The sequence below is a fragment of the Grampus griseus genome, assembly GCF_964374135.1.
Source record: "Grampus griseus genome assembly, chromosome: 8".
Classification (NCBI taxonomy): domain Eukaryota; kingdom Metazoa; phylum Chordata; class Mammalia; order Artiodactyla; family Delphinidae; genus Grampus; species Grampus griseus.
Genome location: NC_139002.1, coordinates 65,723,975 through 65,749,562, shown reverse-complemented (window position 1 = coordinate 65,749,562; position 25,588 = coordinate 65,723,975). Strand labels below are relative to the sequence as shown.

The following is a 25,588-nucleotide window of genomic DNA, read 5'->3' as shown; positions in this document are numbered from 1 at the left end:
TAAGTTTCTGGTCTCTTAATTTCTAATGCATTTCCAATATCCTGCATTTATACTCTCCTCTTCTTACAGTTGCTGGCTTTGATATCATATTTGTGTGTGGATGATTTCCTACCTTTACTTTATATTTGCCTTTACCAGTGAGCTTTCCCATTTGTAACTTTCTTGTTTCTAGTTGTGGCCTTTTCTTTTCAGCCTAGAGAAGCTCCTTTAGGATTGTTGTAAAGCTGGTTTGGTGGTGCTGAATTCGCTTAGGTTTTGCTTCTCTGTAAAGCTTTTGATTTCTCCATCAAATCTGAATGAAGCGCTTGCTGGGTAGACTATTCTTGGTTGTAGGTTTTTCCTTTTCATCATTTTAAATATATCATGCCACTCCCTTCTGGTCTGCAGAGTTTCTGCTGAAAAATCAGCTGATAACCTTACGGGGATTCCCTTGTATGTTATTTGTTGCTTTTCCCTTGTTGCTTTTAATATTTCTTCTTTGTCTTTAATTTTGTCAGTTTGATTAATATATGTCTTGGTGTGTTCCTCCTTGGGTTTATCTTATATGGGACTTTCTGCACTTCCTGGACTTGAGTGAGTGTTTTCCTTCTCATTTTAGGGAAGTTTCTGGCTATAATCTCTTCAAATATTTTCTCAGGCTCTTTCTGTCTCTCTTCTCCTTCTGGGACCCCTATAATGCGAATGTTGGTGCATTTAATGTTGTCCCAGAGGTCTCTGAGACTGTCCTCATTTCTTTTCATTGTTTTTTCTTTATTCTGTTCTGCAGCAGTGATTTCCACGACAGTCTTCCAGCTTACTTCTTTGTTCTTCTGCCTCATTTATTCTGCTGTTGATTCCTTCTAGTGTGTTTTTCATTTCAGTTATTGTATTGTTCATCTCTGTTTGTTTGTTCTTTAAATCTTCTAGCTCTTTGTTAAACATTTCTTGTATCTTCTCAATCAGTGCCTCCATTCTTTTTCTCAGATCTTGGATCATCTTTACTATCATTACTCTCAATTATTTTTCAGGTAGATTGCCTATCTCCACTTCACTTAGTTATTCTTTTGGGTTTTCATCTTGTTCCTTTGTCTGGAGCATATTTCTCTGTCTTCTCATTTTGTGAAACTTTCTGTGTGGATGGACTCCTTTCCACAGGCTGCAGGATCATAGCTCCTCTTGCTTCTGGTGTCTGGCCCCTGGTGTGTGAGATTGGTCCTGAGACTTGTTCAGGCTTCCTGGTGGGAGGGACTGGTGCCTGCCCACTGGTGGGTGGAGCTGGGTCTTGTCCCTCTGGTGGGCAGGGTCATGTCAAGGGGTGTGTTTAGGGGTGGCTGTGACCTCAGTACAGCTTTAGGCAGCCTGTCTGCTGATGGGTGGGGCTGTGTTCCTGTCTTGCTGGTTGTTTAGCCTGAGGCGTCCAGCACTGGAGCCTGTAGGCTGTTGCGTAGGGCTAGGTCTTTGTGCCAAAATGGAGACCTCCAGGAGAGCTCACAATTATCAGTATTCCCTGGGGCTTCTGCCACCAGTGACCTTACCCCCACAGTGAGCCACAGACAACCCCTGCCTCCACAGGAGACCCTCCAAACCCACAGGTAGGTCTAGCCCAGGCTCCTATGAAGTCAATTCTTTGTGCTGGGTCCCAGTACACATGAAATCTTGTGTGCGCCCTCAAGAGTGGAGTCTCTGTTTCCCTCAGTCCTGTGGAGCTCCTGCACTAAAGGCCCACTGGCCTTCTAAGCCAAATGCTCTGGGGGCTCCAATTCCAGACCCCTCAGGCTGGGGAGCCTGACATGGGGCCCAGAACTCTCACTCCTCTGTAATACAATTATTTTCCAGTTTGTGGGTCACCCATCCGACTGGTATGGGATTTGATTATATTGCAGAAGTGCCCCTCGTACAATCTAGTTGTGGCTTTTCTTTGTCTTTGGATGTAAAATATCATTTTTTGTAGGTTCCAGTCTTTTTTGTCCATGGTTGTTCAGCAGTTAGTTGTGATTTGGGTGTTTTCACGTGAGGAGGTGAGCTCAAGTCCTTCTACTCTGCCATCTTGTTGGGAATCAAGAGGTTGCTTTTGGTTTGGATGCTTGCTGCCTCTTTCCTCAGTGTGTGTTAGCTGTAATTCCTTTGATATGAGGTGTGTAGGTGCAGCAGGCCATGCTCACACCTGATACAGCAGGAACAGCAATTGACTTTTCCTCCCGTGTATCCCAGTGGCAACTATAGCCCACACACTCCCTGTACAGCAGGGGCAGTGCTTGACACCTGCTCGCTGCCTGTGCACACTCCCCAGATGGTGGGGGCAGCTATTGCCGCCTGCTCACAGGTTTCCCAACGGTAGCGATGGCCCACGCCCCCTCGGGACAGTGGGGGCAACACTTGGCACCCATTCATGGGTCTTGCAGCGCCGGCCCTCGCCCTCCCAGGACAGCAGGGACAGCAACTAGATCCTGCTCGCAGGTCTCTTAGTGGTGGCGGCTACCTGTGCCCACCTCTGGAGCCCTTCATGACAGTGACAGTGGCCTGTGCCTGTCTCTGGAGCCCACAGTGGCAGTGGAAGCTCACACCTGCCCCCAGAGCTTGTGTAGGTGGTGTCCTGTTGCCTGAGACCATGCCTGCAGGGAAGGAAGCTCCTATAGTGGTCCCACCCCTCTCCTTGCACACCCCCCCAGGAGTGGCGCCTTGCCTCTCTGGTTGGCCCAGGCTTCTTCTGAACACACCCTCAATTGCCACACTCTAGCCTCTTCAGGCTGTCTCCACACAGCCAACCCTTGTCCTTTCCCTGGGTCTGACCTCCGAAACCTGAGCTTCAGCACCCAACCTCCTCCCACACCGGTGGACAAGCGTCTCAGCCTGGGGAGTACAAGGTGACGGTACCAACGTCTGTTCAGGTCACTCTCCATTTTGCCTTCCACAGTCCGGTTTCTGCACTCTGCTTAAGGCTCCAAAGCTCCCTTTCCATCCAGGCTGATCTCCCCGCCAGTGAGGGGACTTCCCCGGGTGCGGGAACCTTACGTCCTTCACAGCTCCCTCCCTAGGGTGTAGGTCCCATCCCAATTCTTTTCTCTCTCTTTTCTTTTTCTTTTGTCCTTCCTGGTTACATGGAGGTTTTCTTGCCCTTTAGGAAGTCTGAGGTCTTCAGCCAGTGTTTGGTAGATGTTTTGTGCAAGTCGTTGCACTTGTAGATGTGTTTTCGACGTATTTGTAGGAAGAGGTGAACTCCATGTCTTACTCATCCGCCATCTTGATTCCTCTCCCTCATGTAGTTTTGATTTGCATTTCTCTAATAATTAGTGATGCTGAGCATTTTTTCATGTGCCTATTGGCCATTTGTATGTCTTCTTTGGAGAAGTGTCTATTTAGGTCTTCTGATCATTTTTTGATTGGGTTTTTTCAAATTATTATTATTGAGTTGTATGAGTTGTTTGTATATTTTGGAAATTAAGCCCTTGTCAGTTGCATCGTTTGCAAATATTTTCTCCCAGTCCGTAGGTTGTCTTTTTGTTTTGTTTATGGTTTCCTTTGCCTTGCAAAAGCTTATAATTTTGATTAGGTCCCATTTGTTTATTTTTGCTTTTATTTCTGTTGCCTTGGGAGACTGACCTAAGAAAACATTACTACAGTTTATGTCAGAGAATGTTTTGCCTATGGTCTCTTCTAGGAGTTTTATGGTGTCATGTCTTATATTTAAGTCTTTAAGCCATCTTGAGTTTATTTTTGTATATGGTATGAGGGAGTGTTCTAACTTCATTGATTTACATGTGGCTGTCCTGCTTTCCCACCACCACTTACTGAAGAGACTGTCTTTTCTCCGTTGTATGTTCTTGCCTCTTTTTTCAAAGTTTAATTTACTGTAGGTGTGTGGATTTATTTCTAGGCTCTCTATTCTGTTCCATTGATCCATATGTCTGTTTTTGTGCCAATACCACACTGTTTTGATTACTGTAGCTTTGTAGTTTTGTCTGAGTCTGGGAGGGTTATGCCTCCATCTTTGTTCTTTCTCCTCAGAATTGCTTTGGCAATTCTGGGTCTTTTATGGCTCCATACAAATTTTAGGATTATTTGTTTTAGTTCTGTGAAAAATGTCATGGGTAATTTGATAGGGATTGCATTAAATCTGTAGATTGCTTTGGGTAGTATGGTCATTTTAACAATATTAATTCTTCCAATCCAAGAGCATAGAATATTTTTACATTTCTTTGAATCAGTTTCCTTTATCAATGCTTTATAGTTCTCAGCATATAAGTTTTTCACCTCCTTGGTTGGGTTTATTCCTAAGTATTTTTTGGGGGGGGAGGGGGTGCAATTTTAAAAGGGATTTGTTGTTTTACTTTCCCTTTCTGGTATTTCATTGTTAGTGTAAAGAAATGCAACAGATTTCTGTGTGTTAATCTTGTATCCTGATACCTTGCTGAATTTATTTACCAGTACTAGTAGTTTTTGTGTGGAGTGTTTAGGGTTTTCTATATATATTATCATGTCATCTGCATATAATTACAATTTTACCTCTTAAAAGGGTCCATTTTGTAACTCAATAAACAAACAACTAAATCTCTTTAATATCTGTTTCGTGGGCATATTGATTAAATTATCATTAATATTTTACATGAAATCTTAAGACCATATATTTCAAAAGTTTAATTTTTCTTTGTTAAGAATTGTAGGTATAATTTAAAGTTTTCAGTCTGGTTGATTAGAATATTTTATTGCATTTTTATTAAATCAGTACAGGAATGCTAGAGAGAATTTAAGTTTCACTTTGGGAGCAAAATATTAGGTTAGAGGTTGCCTTCTCCACTTCTCATTAAAGCAAAAATTTTCTCTAAAACACTAATTAGATGAACTTCTTATTTTTGCTTAAACACCTCCACCTTTCCAGTGAATGCAAGCTCACATGCTTTGCAAGACAGCCCTTAACCCTTCTGGATAATTATGGATGATAGGAAATTCTTATATTGACCTGAAATCAGCCTAATTTATACTGGCCATTCTGGTCTCTGTAATTATATAAAGTAAATATTACTTTCTCTTCCACATGAAAGCTCTTCAGGTGTTTGAACAAACCTATCACCATGCTCCATGTTGTTACTGAACTATGATTATCTAGAATAAATTGCTTTGTTTCCTCTTCTAGATCCATAACATCTTGCGTGCTTTCCCAAATATATTCAAATGATTAGTGCCCTTTAAAAGTGTCACTGCTTAGAGCTGATTAGAGAACTCTGGTGTGTTGGAACCATTCCAGAGCACAGTGGAACTAGGCTCTTGCTCTGGACATCTGCTTCTAGCAAGAGTTTAGGATTATTTTAGCATCTTTCTTATTGCTATTTACTGTTTACTTATTTTGACTGGAACATTCAGACCTTTTATATTTTATTTGCTTTTAAACATAACTTACCTATGTGCTTTATGTGCCTTTCAAAACATATTCAGGATTTAACTTTTAGTCATATTTGACATAAAAATTTATTCTATTTCAGAAAATCAGTATCCATTTTCAGTTTTGATTCTGGTATTCTGTGGACATTATTCATTCATTCCAGTTTCAGTCATCCACAGATTGGGCAGGCATGCAGTCTTGTCTTTGTGTCATAAACAAAAATGGTAAACATCCCATCTCTTGGTGCCAGTCTCCCTCTCCTTCTGCCTAGGCTTTAGTCACTCTGGCTTTTTTTTTTTTTAACCTCAAAGTCACCATACTCCTTCCTATTACGCGCTTTCTATAACCTCTGCCTGGAATGTCCTCCCCTTGCCATGCCTCTATCCCTCTCTTCTCTGGCTAACTCTGACCGATAGCAAATCAAATGTTTGCCCAAGGACTTCTTCCCTGTCACAAGACTAGGTCAAGTCCCCCTTTTATAGGCTTTCAGTACCCTATACTTGTTTGGCTTAGCACTTATTATTTTGAAATTATGTATTTATTGGTGTGATTGTTGTCTCTTCCCCACTGAATCAGATGCTCCATGGTGGCAAGAACCCTGTTTCTTACACTCACTGTTGTATCCCCAGAACACAGCACAGTGCCAGGCATATGGTGCTTGTTGAATTTAATTTTTTAAAAGGCCATGTAACAGTGGCTCCCTAACACCAGTGTACAGCCTTTGGCTCCTGATGATTTTTTCACACATCTGGATTAGAACAAGAAAAATAAGGACCATAGTGTTACTGTATGTAGTATAAGTCGGTGTGAAATTACTGCCTTCTTGGGAAGGACTTTTATTCTAGTATTATATCCTTCTATTTCCTAGGTTATAAGTTATTCTTTAAATTTTTGTTAAGTTTTAGAGATTTTTTTCATTTATTTTTGGAAAGTATCCTTACTTAGAATAGAAATAAATGTGCAACATCATGGTGCTTTGAGACTTTATATTAGACTATGAAATCCAGAAATTACTAATGTTGAATACTCTAGAGACCTCCTCTAAGCTAAAATCTTTGTTTCTCTTTGAATACGATTGCTATGAATCCATTTGGCTATATTTAAAGTATATAATTTTGCCTTCAGAGATGTTTTCTTAGTGGCCTGGATCTTCCTCAACAACTTCCTTTCATTTATCTCTGTAATACATATTTATCATTGCCAAGTAGGCTCAGATTCAAAACAGTAATTGTTGAGTTTTTCTCTTTAGAACAGTTGTACTTTTCCTATATTTAATGTGACTAAAAGAATAAACCTCAAATATAACACATTAAATTTGAATACAAAGCAAAATTTGCATATTTATTTTATTTGCAAAATCATTGTAAATGGTTTTATATTTTAGAGTTATAACTTTTCATTTTTTTGATTAAATGATAAAGCAGGTTTGGTGACAAAATTTTTACTATAAATTGTTACTGTTTCACCTGCTTTATATGATATGAGTGTTAATTCAGGTGAAGTAAAATGATAGTCTTTGACATGTAAATAAAATGGAATTTCTTATAGGAGGGGGGAGGATCAGATTCTTTTTAATTTTAATGCTTTTTTCTTTTTCTAACTTTATTTTTTTTTAAAAAGTCTAATATTAGCTTTGTGGCTTTATTAATTTAACCTCTCTGTTCGTTTCCTTAGCTATCTTGTTTCTTCATCTGTGAAATGGTTATCATGAGGATTTAAATGACTAAATTCATGAATATATATAAAGTACTTAGAAGATTGTGTTACACAGTAGAAGTGGTGAACGAATATTAGTTGATTTTACTATTATTAGTAGTGGTATTCGTATTGAATTGGGATTTCCTTATTCAGCTGTAGAATATATCAGGATACATAAATACTAAAAATTTATCTTATTTTCTATTTTAACCGTATCTCCGTGCTTAATATTTTGATAAATCATTATTTACCAAAGGAGAAAAAACTGTCTAGAATAAACACATCCAACTCTTCTCTAGCCACAATACATAGAATTATATCCTTCAAGACTTTAGAGTGATTATTAAATAAATGTTTTGTGATTAAATTTTAAGTCAATTCAGTAACTTATTGATCTACCTTGATAGTAGATTATTAAAGTAGTGATCCAGCCTTTTAACTAAAATATCACCTTCATATTTAGAAAACAAGTTATATAAATTCGAAATTAAAAATACCTAGAGGAGGGACTTCCCTGGTGGCACAGTGGTTAAGAATCCACCTGCCAGTATGGGGGACATGGGTTCAAGCCCTCGCCCGGGAAGATCCCACATGCCCTGGAGCACCTAAGCCCGTGTGCCACAGCTCTTGAACCTGCGCTCTAGAGCTCATGAGCCACAACTACTGAGCTTGCGTGCCACGACTGCTGAAGCCTGCGTGCCTAGAACCCGTGCTCCACAACAAGAGAGGCCACCGCAATGAGAAACCCATGCACTGCAACGAAGAGTAGCCCCCGCTTGCCGCAACTAGAGAAAGCCTGCATGCAGCAACAAAGACCCAATGCAGCCAAAAATAATTAATTAATTAAAAAATAAATACCGGGCTTCCCTGGTAGCACAGTGGTTGACAGTCCGCCTGCCGATGCAGGGGACACGGGTTCGTGCCCCGGTCCAGGAAGATCCCACATGCTGTGGAGCGGCTAGGCCCGTGAGCCATGGCCACTGAGCCTGCGCGTCCGGAAACTGTGCTCCGCGACGGGAGAGGCCACAACAGTGAGAGGCCCGCGTACCGCAAAATAAATAAATAAATACCTAGAGGAGTTAAAAAGCAAAAGCACTTTTTTTTCTAAGCAGAAAATGTAACATAGTTGAATTAGCTAAAAAGTCTGTTTAATTTACATATATTTTACAATTAAAATTAAGTTGTACATTTATAAATAAAGTAATTCTACAATAAATTTTTTAGCTGATCTATTTATATCATGATCTATTTATTTTTTAGCTGATCTATTTATACATCACAGTATATCATAGCGTTAAAGAATATAAGCACTAGAATCTAAAAAACATGAGTTCAAATTTCACTTCAACCATTTACCAACTGTTTGTTTTTCATATAAATTTATTATTTAGTTTCGGCTGTGTTGGGTCTTCATTGCTGTGCGTGGGCTTTCCTTCTAGTTGCGGCGAGCAGGGGCTACTCTTTGTTGCGGTGCACAGGCTTCTCATTGCGGTGGCTTCTCTTGTTGCGGAGCACGGGCTCTAGGTGCATGGACTTCAGTAGTTGTGGCACTCAGGTCTCAGTAGTTGTGGCTTGCCAGCTCTAGAGCACAGGCTCAGTAGTTGTGGCACACAGGCTTAGTTGCTCCGCGGCATGTGGGATCTTCCCAGACCAGGGCTTCCTGCATTGGCAAGCGGATTCTTAACCACTGCGCCACCAGGGAAGTGCTACCAACTGTTTAATGTTTTTTGGGGGGCTGCGTTGGGTCTTCGTTGCTGCGCATGGGCTTTCTCTAGTTGGGGCGAGCAGAGGTTACTCTTCGTCGTGGTGCGCGGTCTTCTCATCGCAGTGGCTTCTCTTGTTGCACAGTACGGGCTCTAGGCATGCAGACTTCAGTAGTTGCAGTCCCCGGCCCCTAGAGTGCGCAAGTTTCAGTAGTTGCAGTGCATGGACTCAGTAGTTGTGGCATGCAGGCTCAGTAGTTGTGGCGTACAGGCTTAGTTGCTCCTTGGCATGTGGGATCTTCCTGGACCAGGGATCGAACCCGTGTCTCCTGCATTGGCAGGCGGATTCTTAACCACTGCACCACCAGGGAAGTCCCCAGCTGTTTAACTTTAGATAAGTCACTCAACTCTATTTCCTTATCTGTCAACTAGGAATATAATAATGCCTACCTCTTAGGGTTATTGTAAGAGATAAATGAGATAATATATGAAAGCCCTTAGTTTGGAGCCTGACATGGTAAGCAGTCAGGAAATGTTCTTAGGAAAATTATATGAGGTAAACAAACTTCCTATTAAATACAATCACTTAAATGCCTCTGTGTGTGTGTGTAATGGTTTTTAACTTGGCAAAATTATAGGAATTCACCCTCCCAATAAGATAAATGAATCCTGTATTCTCATTTACCTGTATGATCTTTAAAAAATAGAACTGTAAATCTTTACTTTAAAATATAGTTGTTTAAATAAATTCCACCTTAGACTCATGTAAGTCTGTTGAGATCTCACTTAAAAGTATTCCTGTTTTGCTTTACTTTCTTGAAGGGATGGGTATGTTGCCATTTTTATATTACATATTAAAAGTATATATTACATATATATATATATACACAATATATATACCATATATTACATGTAAAAGTAACTTTTATGTATATTTGACAGAAACGATGTGAAGCAACACTCTTTTTGGATTTCATAAGACATCATTTCATCATGGGACAGCAAATTTCGGATCAGACGCAGCTGGTTCTTAACAAGTTACCAGAAAAAGTAGCAAAACATGTCACATTGGTTCGAGAAAGTGGCTCCTTAACTTATGAAGAATTTCTTGGAAGAGTAGCAGAACTTAATGATGTGTAAGACTTGCTCTTTTTCATTTTATTTTCTCCCCTTGACATATTGCCCCAGTGTTATGACTGTCTGAGAGATAACCACACGTATTGGTTGGTAAGAGAATGTTTTCAGCAGCAGTTAGCAAATATTTATTGAGTACTATAAGACTTTCTATGTAGCTATCTAAAAATATGTCATAGGACTAAAAGAACAGAAGGAACTTAAAACTGAACTTTGACCACAGGCGTGTAAATTGACCCTTGTTTGAAAGCACTGAAGGAGGTGCATAACAGAAGAGAATATACCAGTTAGTCATCTAGAGAAAGGCACCTAGGATAGTCAAAGGGCACTTCAGGTTTCTGAATATCAACCAATTCATCTAGTTAATAAATAAATCTTCTGTCTTTGTTCATTGAACCATTATTTTGCCAGAGAAATATATATATATGGTAATAATTCATTTGTCATCACTGAAGAATAAGATATTTTGTTTATAAATATTTTCTAATTAGCTATCATGTTTACATCTCTACTTAACTCTTGAATGGGTTTCTAAGATGGAGTATAAACTTCTCTGCCTCCTTAGCACATCCAATAGAACAGCCTTCTCTTTGTGAATTATTCTTTATTAAATCAATTTTTATACTGATCTGTATAGAAGCTATTAAAATATACTGAGCTCTGTCCCTGAATGACCCCAGATTGTTACACTTTTAAAATATTCCATTTTTGTTTGTGTGTTCTCCCTTAGTGACAGGAGAGCAGATGTCACTTCTTTCTATTAAGTCTTCCTCTAGCAGCACCCATATCCAACTCTCTTTGTATATGTATCTTCTGTCTCCCTGGGGGTATAGTTATAACTTATTGGCATTGCCTTTTAAATGAGATCTTAAAGGTTCTTTCTTTAGTCTATCCAACTTAGCTAACGTTCACTGAGCCCATAGTATGTGCAAGGCACTCTGCTGACAGTCTGACATTTTAACTGAGGCCTAAAGTGATTACCTAAGTATCGATGGCAGATCCAGCTTTCCCCAAGTCTGAAGATCTTTCCACTATCCCATGTTACCTCTCCTTAAACCCCAAAAAGGCCAAACAAAATCACCAAGCAGTTTGGAACCACTTAGTATATATAAATTTATATTATAGTCACTATTAATAGTTTAGGGTAAAATACATGAATGTACTCCTTAAGCTTTGCAATAACTGTATTGGATAAGAGACATATTATACTTGGCCATTTAGAACACATTAGATAAAGAGAAGGAAATGCAGTGTTTTTATGGACATGGCTGGAGTGTCCTGTTATTAGCCAGTCATAAAGAATAAAGCATTCTTAACTCTTAAAAGTTATCTTAGAAGATCATTTCTTTTAAGAACACTGGATTTCACTCATTAAAAACAGACAAACCAAAAAGAAGCCCTGTATGGATATATGAATGGATCCTGTGTAGATATATATATATATAAATGCATAGAAAATGAACTGGAAAGATATACACAGCTCTCTGGGGAGGTGATGGAAAAGGGGAGCAGAGAAGGGAGATTTTACCTTTTACTGTGTATATTTGTGTATTGTCTGATCTTTTATAATAAAAATGTAGTCATGGTTTTTAAAACTCTAGCATTTTACTTTGTTCTTTTTTTTTTTTTTTAAAGATCGTCCAAATGGTAGCATTTGAGGCATTACTTCTGAGACTGTATTCTTAAGGAATAAAATTCAATTGAGAATTTAATAGTATCATAAGAGTGGAATTTTTATGTATATTGTGTCAACTTTTTTGAAGAGTAATCAATGACATTTGCCATCCCTTTAGAGTCTTAGAACTTACATACAAAAAAACCTAGTCTCTTATATGAAATTTTGTTTTTTGGCCTAAAGATACTGGATAAAATGTGTCCTATGAAAACATCCTCAAGCTAAGCTTACTGTGTAATATAGAGGTGATGGTAAAAGAGTATCTCCCTTTTATTTATTAGCACAGAATGTTTCTGACTGGATTTGCTTCTTAAAACCAATTCCCCTGGGTCAGAGTTGGAATTTCACAAGTTCAGTGCTGTCTGAGAACTATAAAGTTAAACCTACGCAAAAGACGCATGGCTTGATAGCTAGAAAACAGAACTGGGAACTGGCAGTACTACTTTCACTGGCAGACTTTGTTACCTAGGGCTAGTTACTTAATTTTCAATGGCCTCAATTTATTTAGCTGTAAGTTTCTTAGTTCTGACTGTGATATCCCCACTGGTGCTCAGAGAGAAATGTGAGTAATGATAAAAGGGAGCTGCAATACTTATGTCTTTGAACTGATTTAAATTGGCATTGTTGCACGATATTGAGTTATCCTAAAAAGTGTTATATTTTTTATGTTAGTATCCTGTTGCTTTCTAAATCAGAATTACTCTGCTAGGGGAGGACAGTAAAGTTACATAAGCGTCTCAAAATCATTTGCTTCATCCAGTTTCAAATTATCTGTAAAAATTGTCTTCAAAGAGGTATATAAGTGTTGTTGCTTAAGGAAGGACTCAACCAAGATCAACATTTTTTCACACTTTATATACATCTGAGGCACTAGTCAAAATATGGATAAATGAAACCAGCTAAATTTTTTCTTTAAGTACCTGATTCCTTGCACATGTTTTTCCTAGCTGTCTTTGTTAGAAATTTAAAGACCATTGAGATATAGATATGAAAAAAATAGATTTATAAATATCATTCCACTATGCTTTCCACCTTGAAAATTAAATTGTATGTTTATAGTCAAAACATTCTCTATCCCTGTATTTTAAAAATCTAATTATTACAATCACCATTATTGTTATTTGTCTTTCTGTGTTTTCTTCACATTTCCTCCTCTGTCTTAAACTTTCTTGAATCTGGTTTCGTAGCTCCATTATTTTACGTGACTTTTCATAAAATTAACGAATGTATTTACCTCTTTTCAGAACTGCTAAAGTGGCTTCTGGCCAGGAAAAACATCTTCTCTTTGAGGTACAACCTGGGTCTGATTCCTCTGCCTTTTGGAAAGTGGTTGTACGAGTAGTCTGTACCAAGGTGAGAGTGATAGCTATTTCCAACTCTGAGCTTAAACTATTTTAGTGGTTAGAACCACATTTAATAGTATAATATAATACAGTGGAAATAAATGTTTATAATTTGGTTGTTATTAACATTTATTTGTAAAACCATATAAAACAGTTTTGATACTATTTTTGCCTTCCAGGTTAACTGTTTGAATTTCACTGGTTGTATAATTGCCATATAGCAGAGATTTATTTTTTAATTTAATTTATTTATTTTTGGCTGTGTTGGGTCTTCGTAGCTGCATGCAGGCTTTCTCTAGTTGCGGCAAGCAGGGGCCACTCTTTGTTGCAGTGCAAGGGCTTCTAACTGCGGTGGCCTCTCCTGCTGTGGAGCACCGGCTCTAGGCACTCGGGCTTCAGCAGTTGCAGCATGCGGGCTCAGTAGTTGTGGCATACAGGCTTAGTTGCTTCATGGCATGTGGGATCTTCCCAGACCAGGTATTGAACCTGTGTCCCCTGCATTGGCAGGCGGATTCTTAACCATTGCACCACCAGGGAAGCCCCAGAAGAGGTTTTTATAATCAAGGAAAGTGGTAGTAAACGTTCATCCTTATCTTGTACCTCTCTTTTTGGAATTTAACTGACTGTGGAATCCTAAAGTAACACCCTACTTAGCTCTAAGATGACTTCTTAAAAATTAAGTGTCTCTTAGTTCATCTTTAAATTTTAGATAATAGAGTATATCAACTGTGCTAAAAAATATGGCAGCTGTCATAGAGTATTAGGAAGCCTCATCCACTAATGGGTAGATTAGGATATGTGGTTCTTAACCTTTTTGAGGCCATAGAACTTTTGGTGAAATTAAAGGCATGAATTTTATTAAGCTTCCTCCTATCCCAACCCTTGCTCTAAAACACAATAAAATCATCCATATGCATATAAACAATAAGTTGGGCATTCATGAATGCCTTTATTTCAACTCCTGATCAATCCATGAAGAACTCCTGGGTAAGGAGATTTTTTTCTTTTGTATCATGGACACTGGATGTTACCCAAATAATATGTCACATTTCCCCAGTGGGTTGATTGCCACTACTATGCTATAAGTGGAGTAGGATTGATTGTGTTTAGTTGATCGAATTTGAAGGTCTAATTATTTAAGTAATAAAAGAACTTTAAAAAGGATTAGAGGAACAAAGACAGAGAGATCTTAATTCCAGACTTGGCTAAGTGCCTGAAGTTGAATGGCACCTGTTAAAGTTTACAGTTGATTTAGAGAAAATATATAGTATAGTTAATACCACTCAGCTGTGTCTATCAACACTGAACATTTGCTTATTGATTTTTTTTAAGTCCAAATGTTAAAAAGCACTTAACAGCTGCCAGAGAACCATCATTCAAAAATTTTTTGCATTATTCATGACAGAGGTAGTTAATGTGATACAGTGTGGTGTGGGTAGCAGTGTAACTTTATATAGTGTATAATATGTCACAAATCATAGTAACAGAATACACACTGAAATACAGCTTGATCCAAGATCACATTTTGTTATTTATACTTAGATTACTGGGCTCAAAAACTGTATACCAGGGCTTCCCTGGTGGCGCAGTGATTAAGAACCCCCTGCCAGTGCAGGGGACATGGGTTCGAGCCCTGGTCCAGAAAGATCCCACATGCCGCAGAGCAGCTAAGCCCGTGCACCACAACTACTGAGCCTGTGCTCTACAGCCCGTACACCACAACTACTGAAGCCCACACGCCCAGAGCCCGTGCTCCACAATAAGAGAAGCCACCACAAGGAGAAGCCCACGCACCACAACGAAGAGTAGCCCCTGCTCACTGCAACTAGAGAAGGCCCGCACGCAGCAACAAAGACCCAACACAGCCAAAAATAAAAAACAAATAAATAAATAAATTTATTTTTTTAAAAACTGTATACCAAACACATATTTTTCCATTTTCTGTTTGTTTTGGGGTTTATATTATATTTATATTACGTTCATAAGCGGTTTTTTACAGTGTTATAAATATGCATACTCCCAAAAGAACTTTTGAATTTGCAAAGGAATAAGGTAAAGAAGAAATGAAGAACTGTGCTTAAAACATGTAAAACCATTCAAATAGACTAAGTAAATCCCATACAGTACTCCCATCATCTTTGAGTTTACACTGCACATAATCTTTCAGGACTATTTGAAAGTCAACTTCAGAGGACACATGGGTGAATTTATAAGAACTCTAGTGACAAAGGTCATTTCTGAGAACTGTGCATTCTTTCTCCTTTTCTTGCTCTCTCTTCCACAGTAACCATCCAGCTGATCTTTTCAGCTTTATCTCTACTAGGTTTCACTTGAGTTTACTTGTAACACAAAGTTCACACTCTCAAGGAGACTGTAACTAATGCTCAGGCCCCTCTTTCTTCTCATCCAGATTACTTTAGATTCAGTGATTAATCTCCATGCCTTCAGACTCTTCTCCTAATTCCAATTTATTTATTTATTATTTTTTTAATAGCTCTTTATTGGAGTATAATTGCTTCACAATATTGTTAGTTTCTGTTGCACAACAAAGCAAATCAGCCATATACATACACATGTCCCCATATCCCCTTCCTCTTGAGCCTCCCTCCCATCCTCCCTATCCCACCCCCATAGGTCATCACAAAGCATCGAGCCAATCTCCCTGTGCTGTGCTGCTGCTTCCCACCAGCCAACTATTTTACATTCAGTAGTGTATATATGTTGATGCTACTCTCTCTTCACCCCAGCTTCACTCTCCCACCCCATTTCCTCAAGTCCATATTCTACCTCTTTATTCCTGCCCTGCAACTAGGTTCATCAGTACCTTTTTTTTTTAGATTCCATATATATGCGTAGCATATGGTATTTGTTTTTCTCTTTCTGACTTATTTCATTCTGTATGACAGACTCTAGGTCCATCCACCTCACTACAAATAACTCAATTTCATTTCTTTTTATGGCTGAGTAATATTCCATTGTATATATGTGCCACATCTTCTTTATCCGTTCATCTATCAATGGACATTTAGGTTGATTCCATGTCCTAGCTATTGTAAATAGAGCTGCAGTGAACATTATGGTACATGTCTCTTTTTTTTTTTTTTTGCGGTACGCAGGCCTCTCACTGTTGTGGCCTCTCCCGTTGCGGAGCACAGCCTCCGGACGTGCAGGCTCAGCAGCCATGGCTCACAGGCCCAGCCACTCCACGGCATGTGGGATCTTCCCGGACCGGGGCACAAACCTGCGTCCCCTGCATCAGCAGGCAGACTATCAACCACTGCGCCACCAGGGAAGCCCCATGTCTCTTTTTTTTTTTTTTTTTTTGCGGTATGCGGGCCTCTCACTGTTGTGGCTTCTCCGGTTGCAGAGCACAGGCTCCGGACGCGCAGGCTCAGCGGCCATGGCTCACGGGCCCAGCCGCTCCGCGGCACGTGGGATCTTACTGGACCAGGGCACGAACCCGTGTACCCTGTATCGGCAGGCGGACTCCCAACCACTGTGCCACCAGGGAAGCCCCCGTGTCTCTTTTTGAATTATGGTTTTCTCAGGGTACATGCTCAGTAGTGGGATTGCTGGGTCACATGGTAGTTCTATTTTTAGCTTTTTAAGGAACCTCCATACTGTTTTCCATAGTGGTTGTATCAATTTACATTCCCACCAACAGTGCAGGAAGGTTCCCTTTTCATCACACCCTTTTCAGCATTTATTGTTTCTAGATTTTTTGATAATGGCCATTCTGACCCGTGAGGTGATACCTCATTGTAGTTTTGATTTGCATTTCTCTAGTAATTAGTGATGTTGAGCATCTTTTCATGTGCCTCTTGGCTATCTGTATGTCTGCCTTGGTGAAATGTCTCTTTGGGTCTTCTGCCCATTTTTTAACTGGATTGTTTGTTTTTTTGATATTGAGCTCCATGAGCTGTTTGTATATTTTGGAGATTAATCCTTTGTCTGTTGTTTCATTGGCAAATATTTTCTCCCATTCTGAGTGTTGTCTTTTTGTCTTGTTTATGGTTTCCTTTGCTGTGCAAAAGCTTTAAGGTTAATTAAGTCCCATTTGTTTATTTTTGTTTTTATTTCCATTACTCTAGGAGGTGGGTCAAAAAAGATCTTGCTGTGGCTTATGTCAAAGAGTGTTTTTCCTATGTTTTCCTCCAAGAGGTTTATAGTGTCTGGTCTTACATTTAAGGCTTTAATCCATTTGGAGTTTATTTTTGTGTATGGTGTTAGGTAGTATTCTAATTTCATTCTTTTTTTTTTTTTTCTTCTGTACGTGGGCCTCTCACTGTTGTGGCCTCTCCTGCTGCGGAGCACAGGCTCCGGATGCACAAGCTCAGCGGCCATGGCTCACGGACCCAGCCGCTCCGCGGCATGTGGGATCTTCCCAGACCGGGGCACGAACCCGCGTCCCCTGCATCAGCAGGCAGACTATCAACCACTGCGCCACCAGGGAAGCCCTCTAATTTCATTCTTTTACATGTAGCTGTCCAGTTTTCCCAGCACCACTTATTGAAGAGGCTGTCTTTTCTCCACTGTATGTTCTTGCCTCCTTGTTGTAAATTAGGTGCCCATATGTGCATGGGTTTATCTCTGGGCATTCTATCTTGTGCCATTGATCAATATTTCTGGTTTTGTGCCACTGCCATACTGTCTTCATTACTGTAGCTTTGTAGTATAGTCTGAAGTCTGGAAGCCTCATTCCTCCAACTCCGTTTTTCTTTCTCAAGATTGCTTTGGCTATTTGGGGTCTTTTGTGTTTCCATACGAATTGTAAAATTTTTTGTTCTAATTCTGTGAAGAATGCCATTGGTAGTTTGTTAGGGATTGCATTGAATCTGTAGATTGCTTTAGGTAGTATAGCCATTTTCACATTATTGATTCTTCCAATCCAAGAACATGGTGTATTCCTCCATCTGTTTATGTCATCTTTGATTTCTTTCATCAGTGTTTTATAGTTTTCTGAGTACAAGTCTTTCACCTCCTTAGGCAGCTTTATTCCTAGGTATTTTATTTTTGTTGCAGTGGTAAATGGGAGTGTTTCCTTAATTTCTCTTTCTGATTTTTCATTGTCGGTGTATAAGAATGCCAGAGATGTCTGTGCATTGATTTTGTATCCTGCAACCTTAGCAAATTCATTGATTAATTCTAGTAGTTTTCTGGTGGCATCTTTAGGATTTTCTATGTATAGTATCATGTCATCTGCAAACAGTGACAGTTTTACTTCTTCTTTTCCAATTTGTATTCCTTTTATTTCTTTTTCTTCTCTGACTGCTGTGGCTAGGACTTCCTAAACGATGTTGAATAGTAGCAGTGAGAATGGGCAACCTTGTCTTGTTCCTGATCTTAGAGGAAATGGTTTCATTTTTTCACTTTTGGGAGCGATGTTGGCTGTGGGTTTGTCATATATGGCCTTTATTATGTTGAGGTAAGTTCCTTCTATGCTCATTTTCTGGAGGGTTTTTATCATAAATGGGTGTTGAATTTTGTCAAAAGCTTTTCCTGCATCTATTGAGATTATCATATGGTTTTTATTACTTAATCTGTTAATGTGGTATATTACATTGATTGATTTGCATATATTGAAGAATCCTTGCATCCCTGGGATAAATCCCACTTGATCTTGGTGTAGGATCCTTATAATGTGTTGTTGGATTCTGTTTGCTAGTATTTTGTTGAGGATTTTTGCATCTATGTTCATCAGTGATATTGGCCTGTAGTTTTTTTTGTGACATCTTTGTCTAGTTTTGGTATTAGGGTGATGGTGGCCTCATAGAATGAGTTTGGGAGTGTTCCTCCTTCTGCTATATTTTGGAAGAGTTTAAGAAGGATAGGTGTTAGCTCTTCTCTAAGTGTCTGATAGAATTCACCTGTGAATCCCTCTGGTCCTGGGCTTTTGTTTATTGGAAGATTTGTGTGTGTGTGTGTGGTACGCAGGCCTCTCACTGCTGTGGCCTCTCCCGTCGCGGAGCACAGGCTCTGGACGCGCAGGCTCAGCGGCCATGGCTCACAGGCCCAGCCACTCCACGGCATGTGGGATCTTCCTGGACCAGGGCACAAACCTGTGTCCCCTGCATCGGTAGGCAGACTCTCAACCACTGCGCCACCAGGGAAGCCCTATTGGAAGATTTTTAATCACAGTTTCAATTTCAGTGCTTGTGATTGGTCTGTTTATATTTTCTATTTCTTCCTGCTTCAGTCTTGGAAAATTGTACCTTTCCAAGAATTTGTCCATTTCTTCATGATTGTCCATTTTATTGGCACATAGTTGTTCGTAGTAGTCTCTTATAGTCCTTTGTATTTCTGCAGTGTCAGTTGTGATTTTTCCTTTTTCATTTCTAATTTTATTGATTTGCGTCCTCTCCCTTTTTTTCTTGATGAGTCTAACTAAGGGTTTATCAATTTTGTTTACCTTCTCAAAAAACCAGCTTTTAGTTTTATTGATCTTTGCTATTGTTTTCTTCATTTTTATTTCATTTATTTCTGCTCTGATATTTATGATTTCTTTCCTTCTACTGACTTTGGGTTTTCTTTGTTATTCTTTCTCTAGTTGTTTTAAGTGTAGGGTTAGATTGTTTATTTGAGATTTTTCTTGTTTCTTGAGGTGAGATTGAATTGCTATAAACTTAGCAATTTCTTAGAACTGCTTTTGCTGCATCCCATAGGTTTTGGGGTGTCGTGTTTTCATTGTCATTTGTTTCTATGTATTTTTTAAATTTCTTCTTGGATTTCTTCAGTGACCTCTTGGTTATTTAGTATCTCACTGTTTAGCCACCATGTATTTGTGTTTTTTACAGTTTTTTTCCTGTAATTGATTTCCAACCTCATAGTGTTGTGGTCAGAAAAGATGCTTGATATGATTTCAGTTTTCTTAAATTTTATGAGGCTTGATTTGTGGCCCAAAATGTGATCTGTCCTGGAGAATGTTCCATGTGCACTTGGGAAGAAAGTGTATTCTGCCACTTGCAGATGGAATGTCCTATAAATATCAATTAAATCTATCTGGTCTATTGTGTCATTTAAAGCTTGTGTTTCCTTATTTATTTTCTGTTTAGATGATCTGTCCATTGGTGTAAGTGGGGTGTTAAAGTCCCCTACTGTTATTGTGTTACTGTTGATTTCCCCTTTTATGGTTGTTTTAGCATTTGCCTTATGTATTGAGGTACTCCTGTGCTGGGTGCATAAATATTTATAATTGTTACATTTTTTTCTTGGATTGATCTCTTGATCATTATGTAGTGTCCTTATCTCTTGTAACAGTCTTTATTTTAAAGTCTATTTTATCTGATACGAGTATTGCTACTCCAGCTTTCTTTTGATTTCCATTTGCATGGAATATCTTTTTCCATCCCTTCACTTTCAGTCTGTATGTATCCCTAGGTCTGAAGTGGGTCTCTTGTAGACAGCATATATATGGGTCTTGTTTTTGTATCCATTCAGCCAGTCTGTGTCTTTTGATTGGGGCATTTAATCTATTTACATTAAAGGTTATCGACATGCATGTTCCTATTACCATTTTCTTAATTGTTTTGGGTTTGTTTTTGTGAGTCTTTTTCTTCTCTTGTGTTTCCTGCTTAGAGAAGTTTCTTTAGCATTTGTTGTAAAGGTGGTTTGGTGATGCTGAATTCTCTTTAGCTTTTGCTTGTCTGAAAAAGCTTTTGATTTCTCCATCTAATCTGAATCAGATCCTTCTGGGTAGAGTAATCTTAACTGTAGGTGTTTCTCTTTCATCACTTTAAGTATATCCTTCCACTCCTTTCTGGCCTGCAAAGTTTCTGCTGAAAAATCAGCTGATAACCTTATGGGGACTCCTTTGTATGTTATTTTTTGTTTTTCCCTCGCTGCTTTTAATATTTTTTCTTTGAATTTAATTTTTGTTAGTTTGATTAATATGTGTCTTGGTGTGTTTTTCCTCGGGTTTATCCTGTATGGGACTCTCTGTGCTTCCTGGACTTGGATGACTATTTCCTTTCCCATGTTAGGGAAGTTTTCAACCATAATCTCTTCAAATATTTTCTCAGACCCTTTCTTTTTCTCTTCTTCTTCTGGGACCCCTATACTTCGAATGTTGGTGCATTTAGTGTTGTCCCAGAGGTCTCTGAGATTGCCTTCAATTCTTTTCATTCTTTTTTCCTTTATTCTGCTCCTTGGCAGTTACTTCCACCATTTTGTCTTCCAGCTCACTTATTCGTTCTTCTCCCTCAGTTATTCTGTTATTGATTCCTTCTAGTATTTTTCATTTCAGTTATTGTGTTGTTCATCTGTGTTTGTTTGTTCTTTAATTCTTCTAGATCTTTGTTAAACATTTCTTGTATTTTCTCAATCCGTGCCTCCATTCTATTTCCAAGATTCTGGATCATCTTTATTATCATTACTGTGAATTCTTTTTCAGGTAAATTACCTATTTCCTGTTCATTTATTTGGTCTTGTAGCTTTTTTCCTTGCTCCTTCATCTGTGACATATTTTTTTTTAACATCTTTATTGGAGTATCATTGCTTTACAATGGTGTGTTAGTTTCTGCTTTATAACAAAGTGAATCAGCTATACATATACATATGTAAAAATATGGAACGCTTTACCAATTTGCGTGTCATCCTTGTGCAGGGGCCATGCTAATGTTCTCTGTATCATTCCAATTTTAATATATGTGCTGCCGAAGCGAGCACTGTGACATGTTTTTTTGCCATCTCATTTTTTTTTTTTTTTTAATGAGTGGGGTTGTATTCCTGTCTTACTGTTTGTTTGGCCTGAGTCTTCCAACACTGGGGTTTATAGGCTATTGGCTAGAGCTGGGTCTTGCTGCCGAGATGAGGAACTCCATGAGACCTCGCTCCGATGAATATTCCCTGGGGTCTGAGGTTCTCTGTTAGCCAGTGGTTCAGACTCGGAGTTCCCACCACAGGAGCTTCAGCCTGACCCCAGGCTCATGAACCAAGATCCTGCCAGCCACCTGGGGTGGCAAAATAAAAAAAGAACAATAACAAAGTAAAAAATAAAATTAGACTAGGAAACTAACAGATATGCTAGGAAGAATATAAAAATGAAAATATAGATGACTCAACAACCAGAAGGTACATCAGTACCACAATAGTAAAAAAGAGGAGGGAGGAAAAGAAAAAAAAAGGGTGGGGGGAGGCCTTGGCTGTGGAGGGTGGGGCCTAAACATTGGTGAGGTTTGGGTGGTGGGCAGGGACAATGCTCAGGACCCACAGGGCTGGAAAAGGCCCTGTGGGCTGTGGGGGGGTGGAGCTTAGGCTCAAGGAACAGAAGGGGCCCAGGTGTGCCCCCCACCCCTGGTCTCAGAGGGCAGCAGACCTCACCTGGGAGCCCAGCAGGCTTCCTGGGCTCAAATGGGTGGGGCAAATGCCCTCTTCTCCTCTCCTCCGGTCTGGGAGGGCCCCTCCCACCTGCCTCTCCTGATCTCCTCTGGCCTCCCTCCTGTACCTCCAAGGACCCATGTGGCCTGGAGGGGATTTTGAGGGCAGGGGATCAGCCTGGGACCTCATCAGCCTCCCCGGACCCAAATGGGCAGGGCAGTTGCCCCCCACTCCTTTCCCACTCTTCTCAGAGAGTCCCTCCCGCCTGCCTCTCCTGATCTCCCTGGCCTCAGGGGCACCGATCCTGTCTGGCCTCCACTTGTCCTCCTGCCTCAGTCCCCCATACGTCCTACCAATTCACTTTGGGGTTCCTCACATCTCCTTGGGTGTCAGAGTCTCCCACCATTGGCTGGCAGTCGCCCTAGTTGTGGGGAGACGCTAACCCCACATCTTCCTACACCCCATTCTTGACTCCACCTCAGTTCTAATTTATGATGCTGTGAGAATAACCTTTCTAAAGCACAGCTCTCATCAGATCACTTTTCTGTTTAAAATTCCTCAGCAATTCTTCCTTGGCTTCAAAATAGTCCCAACTCTTTGACCTGGCATTTGAGGCCCTCTACAATATGGCTCTAAGCTATCTTTTCTGTTTTACCACTATCCCCTTTTGCAGTCACCAGGCTTAACTAATTTAAGGCTGTATAGCTGTTACTTTCCTATCTCGATGCCTCTGCTCACTGAGTTCCCTCATCTAGAATGTCCATTCCTCTGTTGTTTAAATTGCCATCAGATACAAGTCACAAAAAAACCCTATTCCACCAGTTTAAACAAAAACAGTATTTATTTTCTCACTTATCAAGAAACCCTAATATAAAGTACCTCCTCGATTGGTTAATTCAAAGACCTAGCAGATCCCTCTTTCAAACTCATTGGGTCAATATTAGCTCACATTCCCCTTCTTACACCTACACTGGCAGAGGGGATGTGATTACTGTGATTGATTTAGATGAGACTAACAAGGATTGACTCCTGAGTCATTTCAGGGAGTGGTAGTCACCAAAACAAAATTAGGGCACTACTGCCACAGTAAAAAGTGGGAATGGCATTTGGATAATCAGCCAGTAGTTTCTGCCACATCTTTTATTTCTGCATGTCTAAATTTGAGGCCTCCTTAAAGGTCCACCTCAAATACCATCTCATCCATAAAGTTAACCTAAAGAAATTCTTTTGGCTCTTCTAAACTCCAAAAGCACTTTATTTATAATTCATGATTAAATTTTACGTTATGACTAAAATTATTTGTTTAGGTTCTTAGTTTCCCTAGAAGATATTAAGCTCCTGAGAGCAGGAACTCTGTCTAGATTCATCCTTGTATCTCTTACAGCCTGTAATGCTTAGTACCTGGTAAGAACTCAATATATGTTGAGTGAACAAAAATCTGTTGAAGAAATATTCTCATTTTAAATGACTGGGATAGGTTGAAGCTTTCCTTGTGTATTGATATAGTATAGTACCTAAATTACATTCTCCATCTTTGTTTTATAAATTACTCAGCTCACATTGAAGGGCCCAGTAGAAATTGTAGAAAACTGTAGGAATATGAATGTAGCAGATTTCTGATCTCTTAGTTTTCTGTTGCTTTTCTTTGGCAAACACAGAATTAATGTTTGATATTACTATTAGTCAAAAAAAATTTTTTTTGCCTCAGTATCTCTAACCATTATATCTTTATGGTGATTAAACATCATCCTTAAAATAAGATTCTAAGTTAGAAAAACAAAAGTATTAAAAACATAGGCAATCAGACCTTTCATTTGTATAATTTTTCTTGATTTTAGATCTAAAGAAATGTTTTATTTGCATTTCTTAGTTTCTTTTTGAAAGACTCTATGAGAAGTCAGTGTTAACATTAGAAAAAAAGAGTTAAAGTCCAGTATAAAAAGCTGATAGTAGGGCTTCCCTGGTGGCGTAGTGGTTGAGAGTCCGCCTGCCGATGCAGGGGACGCGGGTTCGTGTCCCCGTCCGGGAAGATCCCACATGCCGCGGAGCGGCTAGGCCCGTGAGCCATGGCCGCTGAGCCTGCGCGACCGGAGCCTGTGCTCCGCAACGGGAGAGGCCACAACAGTGAGAGTCCCGCGTACCGCAAAAAAAAAAAAAAAAAAAGCTGATAGTAGACTGAAATTTTATATTTCTTAATCTTAAGCAACTAAAAGCCAATTTACAGTAAGACCTTATCCTGAGTATCTGCTATCTGCTGTGGCGGTTATACTCAAACATTATAAAAAAATAATCTAAATAATGTTTAAATGGAATATTTTGTGGAAATAATATTAGAAAAATTAATGGGTTAATTAAAATTATGGACTAAGGTGGCTGTTAAGAAGCTTCATGAATTATTTTATTTTCATCCATCTTTTTACTTAGACCAACACCTTGGAGTCATCCTTGACTTCTCTTTTTCTCTTAATACCCACCCCACAGTCAGTGTATGAGTGAATCCTGTCAGGTTTCTCTTAAAAATATATTCAGAATGTGACCAACTCTTACCATTGTCATTACTATCACCTTATTCCTAGCAACCATCATCTCTCACTGGGATTATTCCAATAGCCTTCTAACTCGTCTCCCTGCTTCTGCCCTTGTCCCCATTATGTCTAGTCTCAGCACAATAACCAGTCTGTTCCACTCATAATCTGAAATGAAATAAGATCTTATTACTCCTTGGCTCAAAACCCTCCAGTGACTTGCCATGCCCTTGGAGTAAAAACCAAAGTCATTACTATGAACAGCAAAGTTCTATACATTCTGTCCCCACCTCACTCCCTAACCCTATCTTCAACCACTCCTCTCTCTCTCATTCTGTTCCAGCCACACTTGGCTCCTTGCCAGATTCACTTCTGCCTTTGCACTTGACTATCATCCTGGAATGCTCTTTCCCCCAGATATCCATATGACTGATCCGTGCACCTCTTTAGTTCCTAAATATCACCTACTCTGTGAGGCCTTCCCTGTAGCCTTTCAGCATTTTCTCTCCTCTGTTTAATATTCTCCATAGCACTTATTTCCATCTTATCTAATCTGTATTTTATTTGTCTGTCTCTCCTACCTATAGTGTAACCTCCATGAAGACAGGGATTTTTGTCTGGTTTTTACACACTATGTCACCAGTGCCTAGAGCAGTGCACATAGTACATGTAACACCCACATAATGGGTACTTGATAAATATTATGTGAATTGTATGATTATAATAATAACAGTTTGTAGCGAATATAACAAAAAAGAAGACTCACGGATATAGAGAACAAACTAGTGGTTACCAGTGGCAGGGGTGGGTAGGTAGGGGCAATATAAAGGGAGGGGATT

At 39.4% G+C, this 25,588-nt stretch overlaps 1 protein-coding gene across 2 annotated transcripts in view; it reads left to right on the top strand.

Moving 5' to 3' along the window:
* The window catches only part of RNF141 (ring finger protein 141), a 48,611-nt gene that overhangs the window by 8,282 nt on the left and 14,741 nt on the right, over positions 1-25,588 (top strand). For both annotated transcript variants that reach the window (XM_082660238.1, XM_082660239.1), the window contains 2 exons: positions 9,700-9,893; positions 12,811-12,919. In XM_082660238.1, coding sequence (XP_082516364.1) covers positions 9,751-9,893; positions 12,811-12,919 — 252 coding nt within the window. In that variant the 5' untranslated portion in view covers positions 9,700-9,750. The remainder of the gene's footprint in view (positions 1-9,699; positions 9,894-12,810; positions 12,920-25,588) is intronic.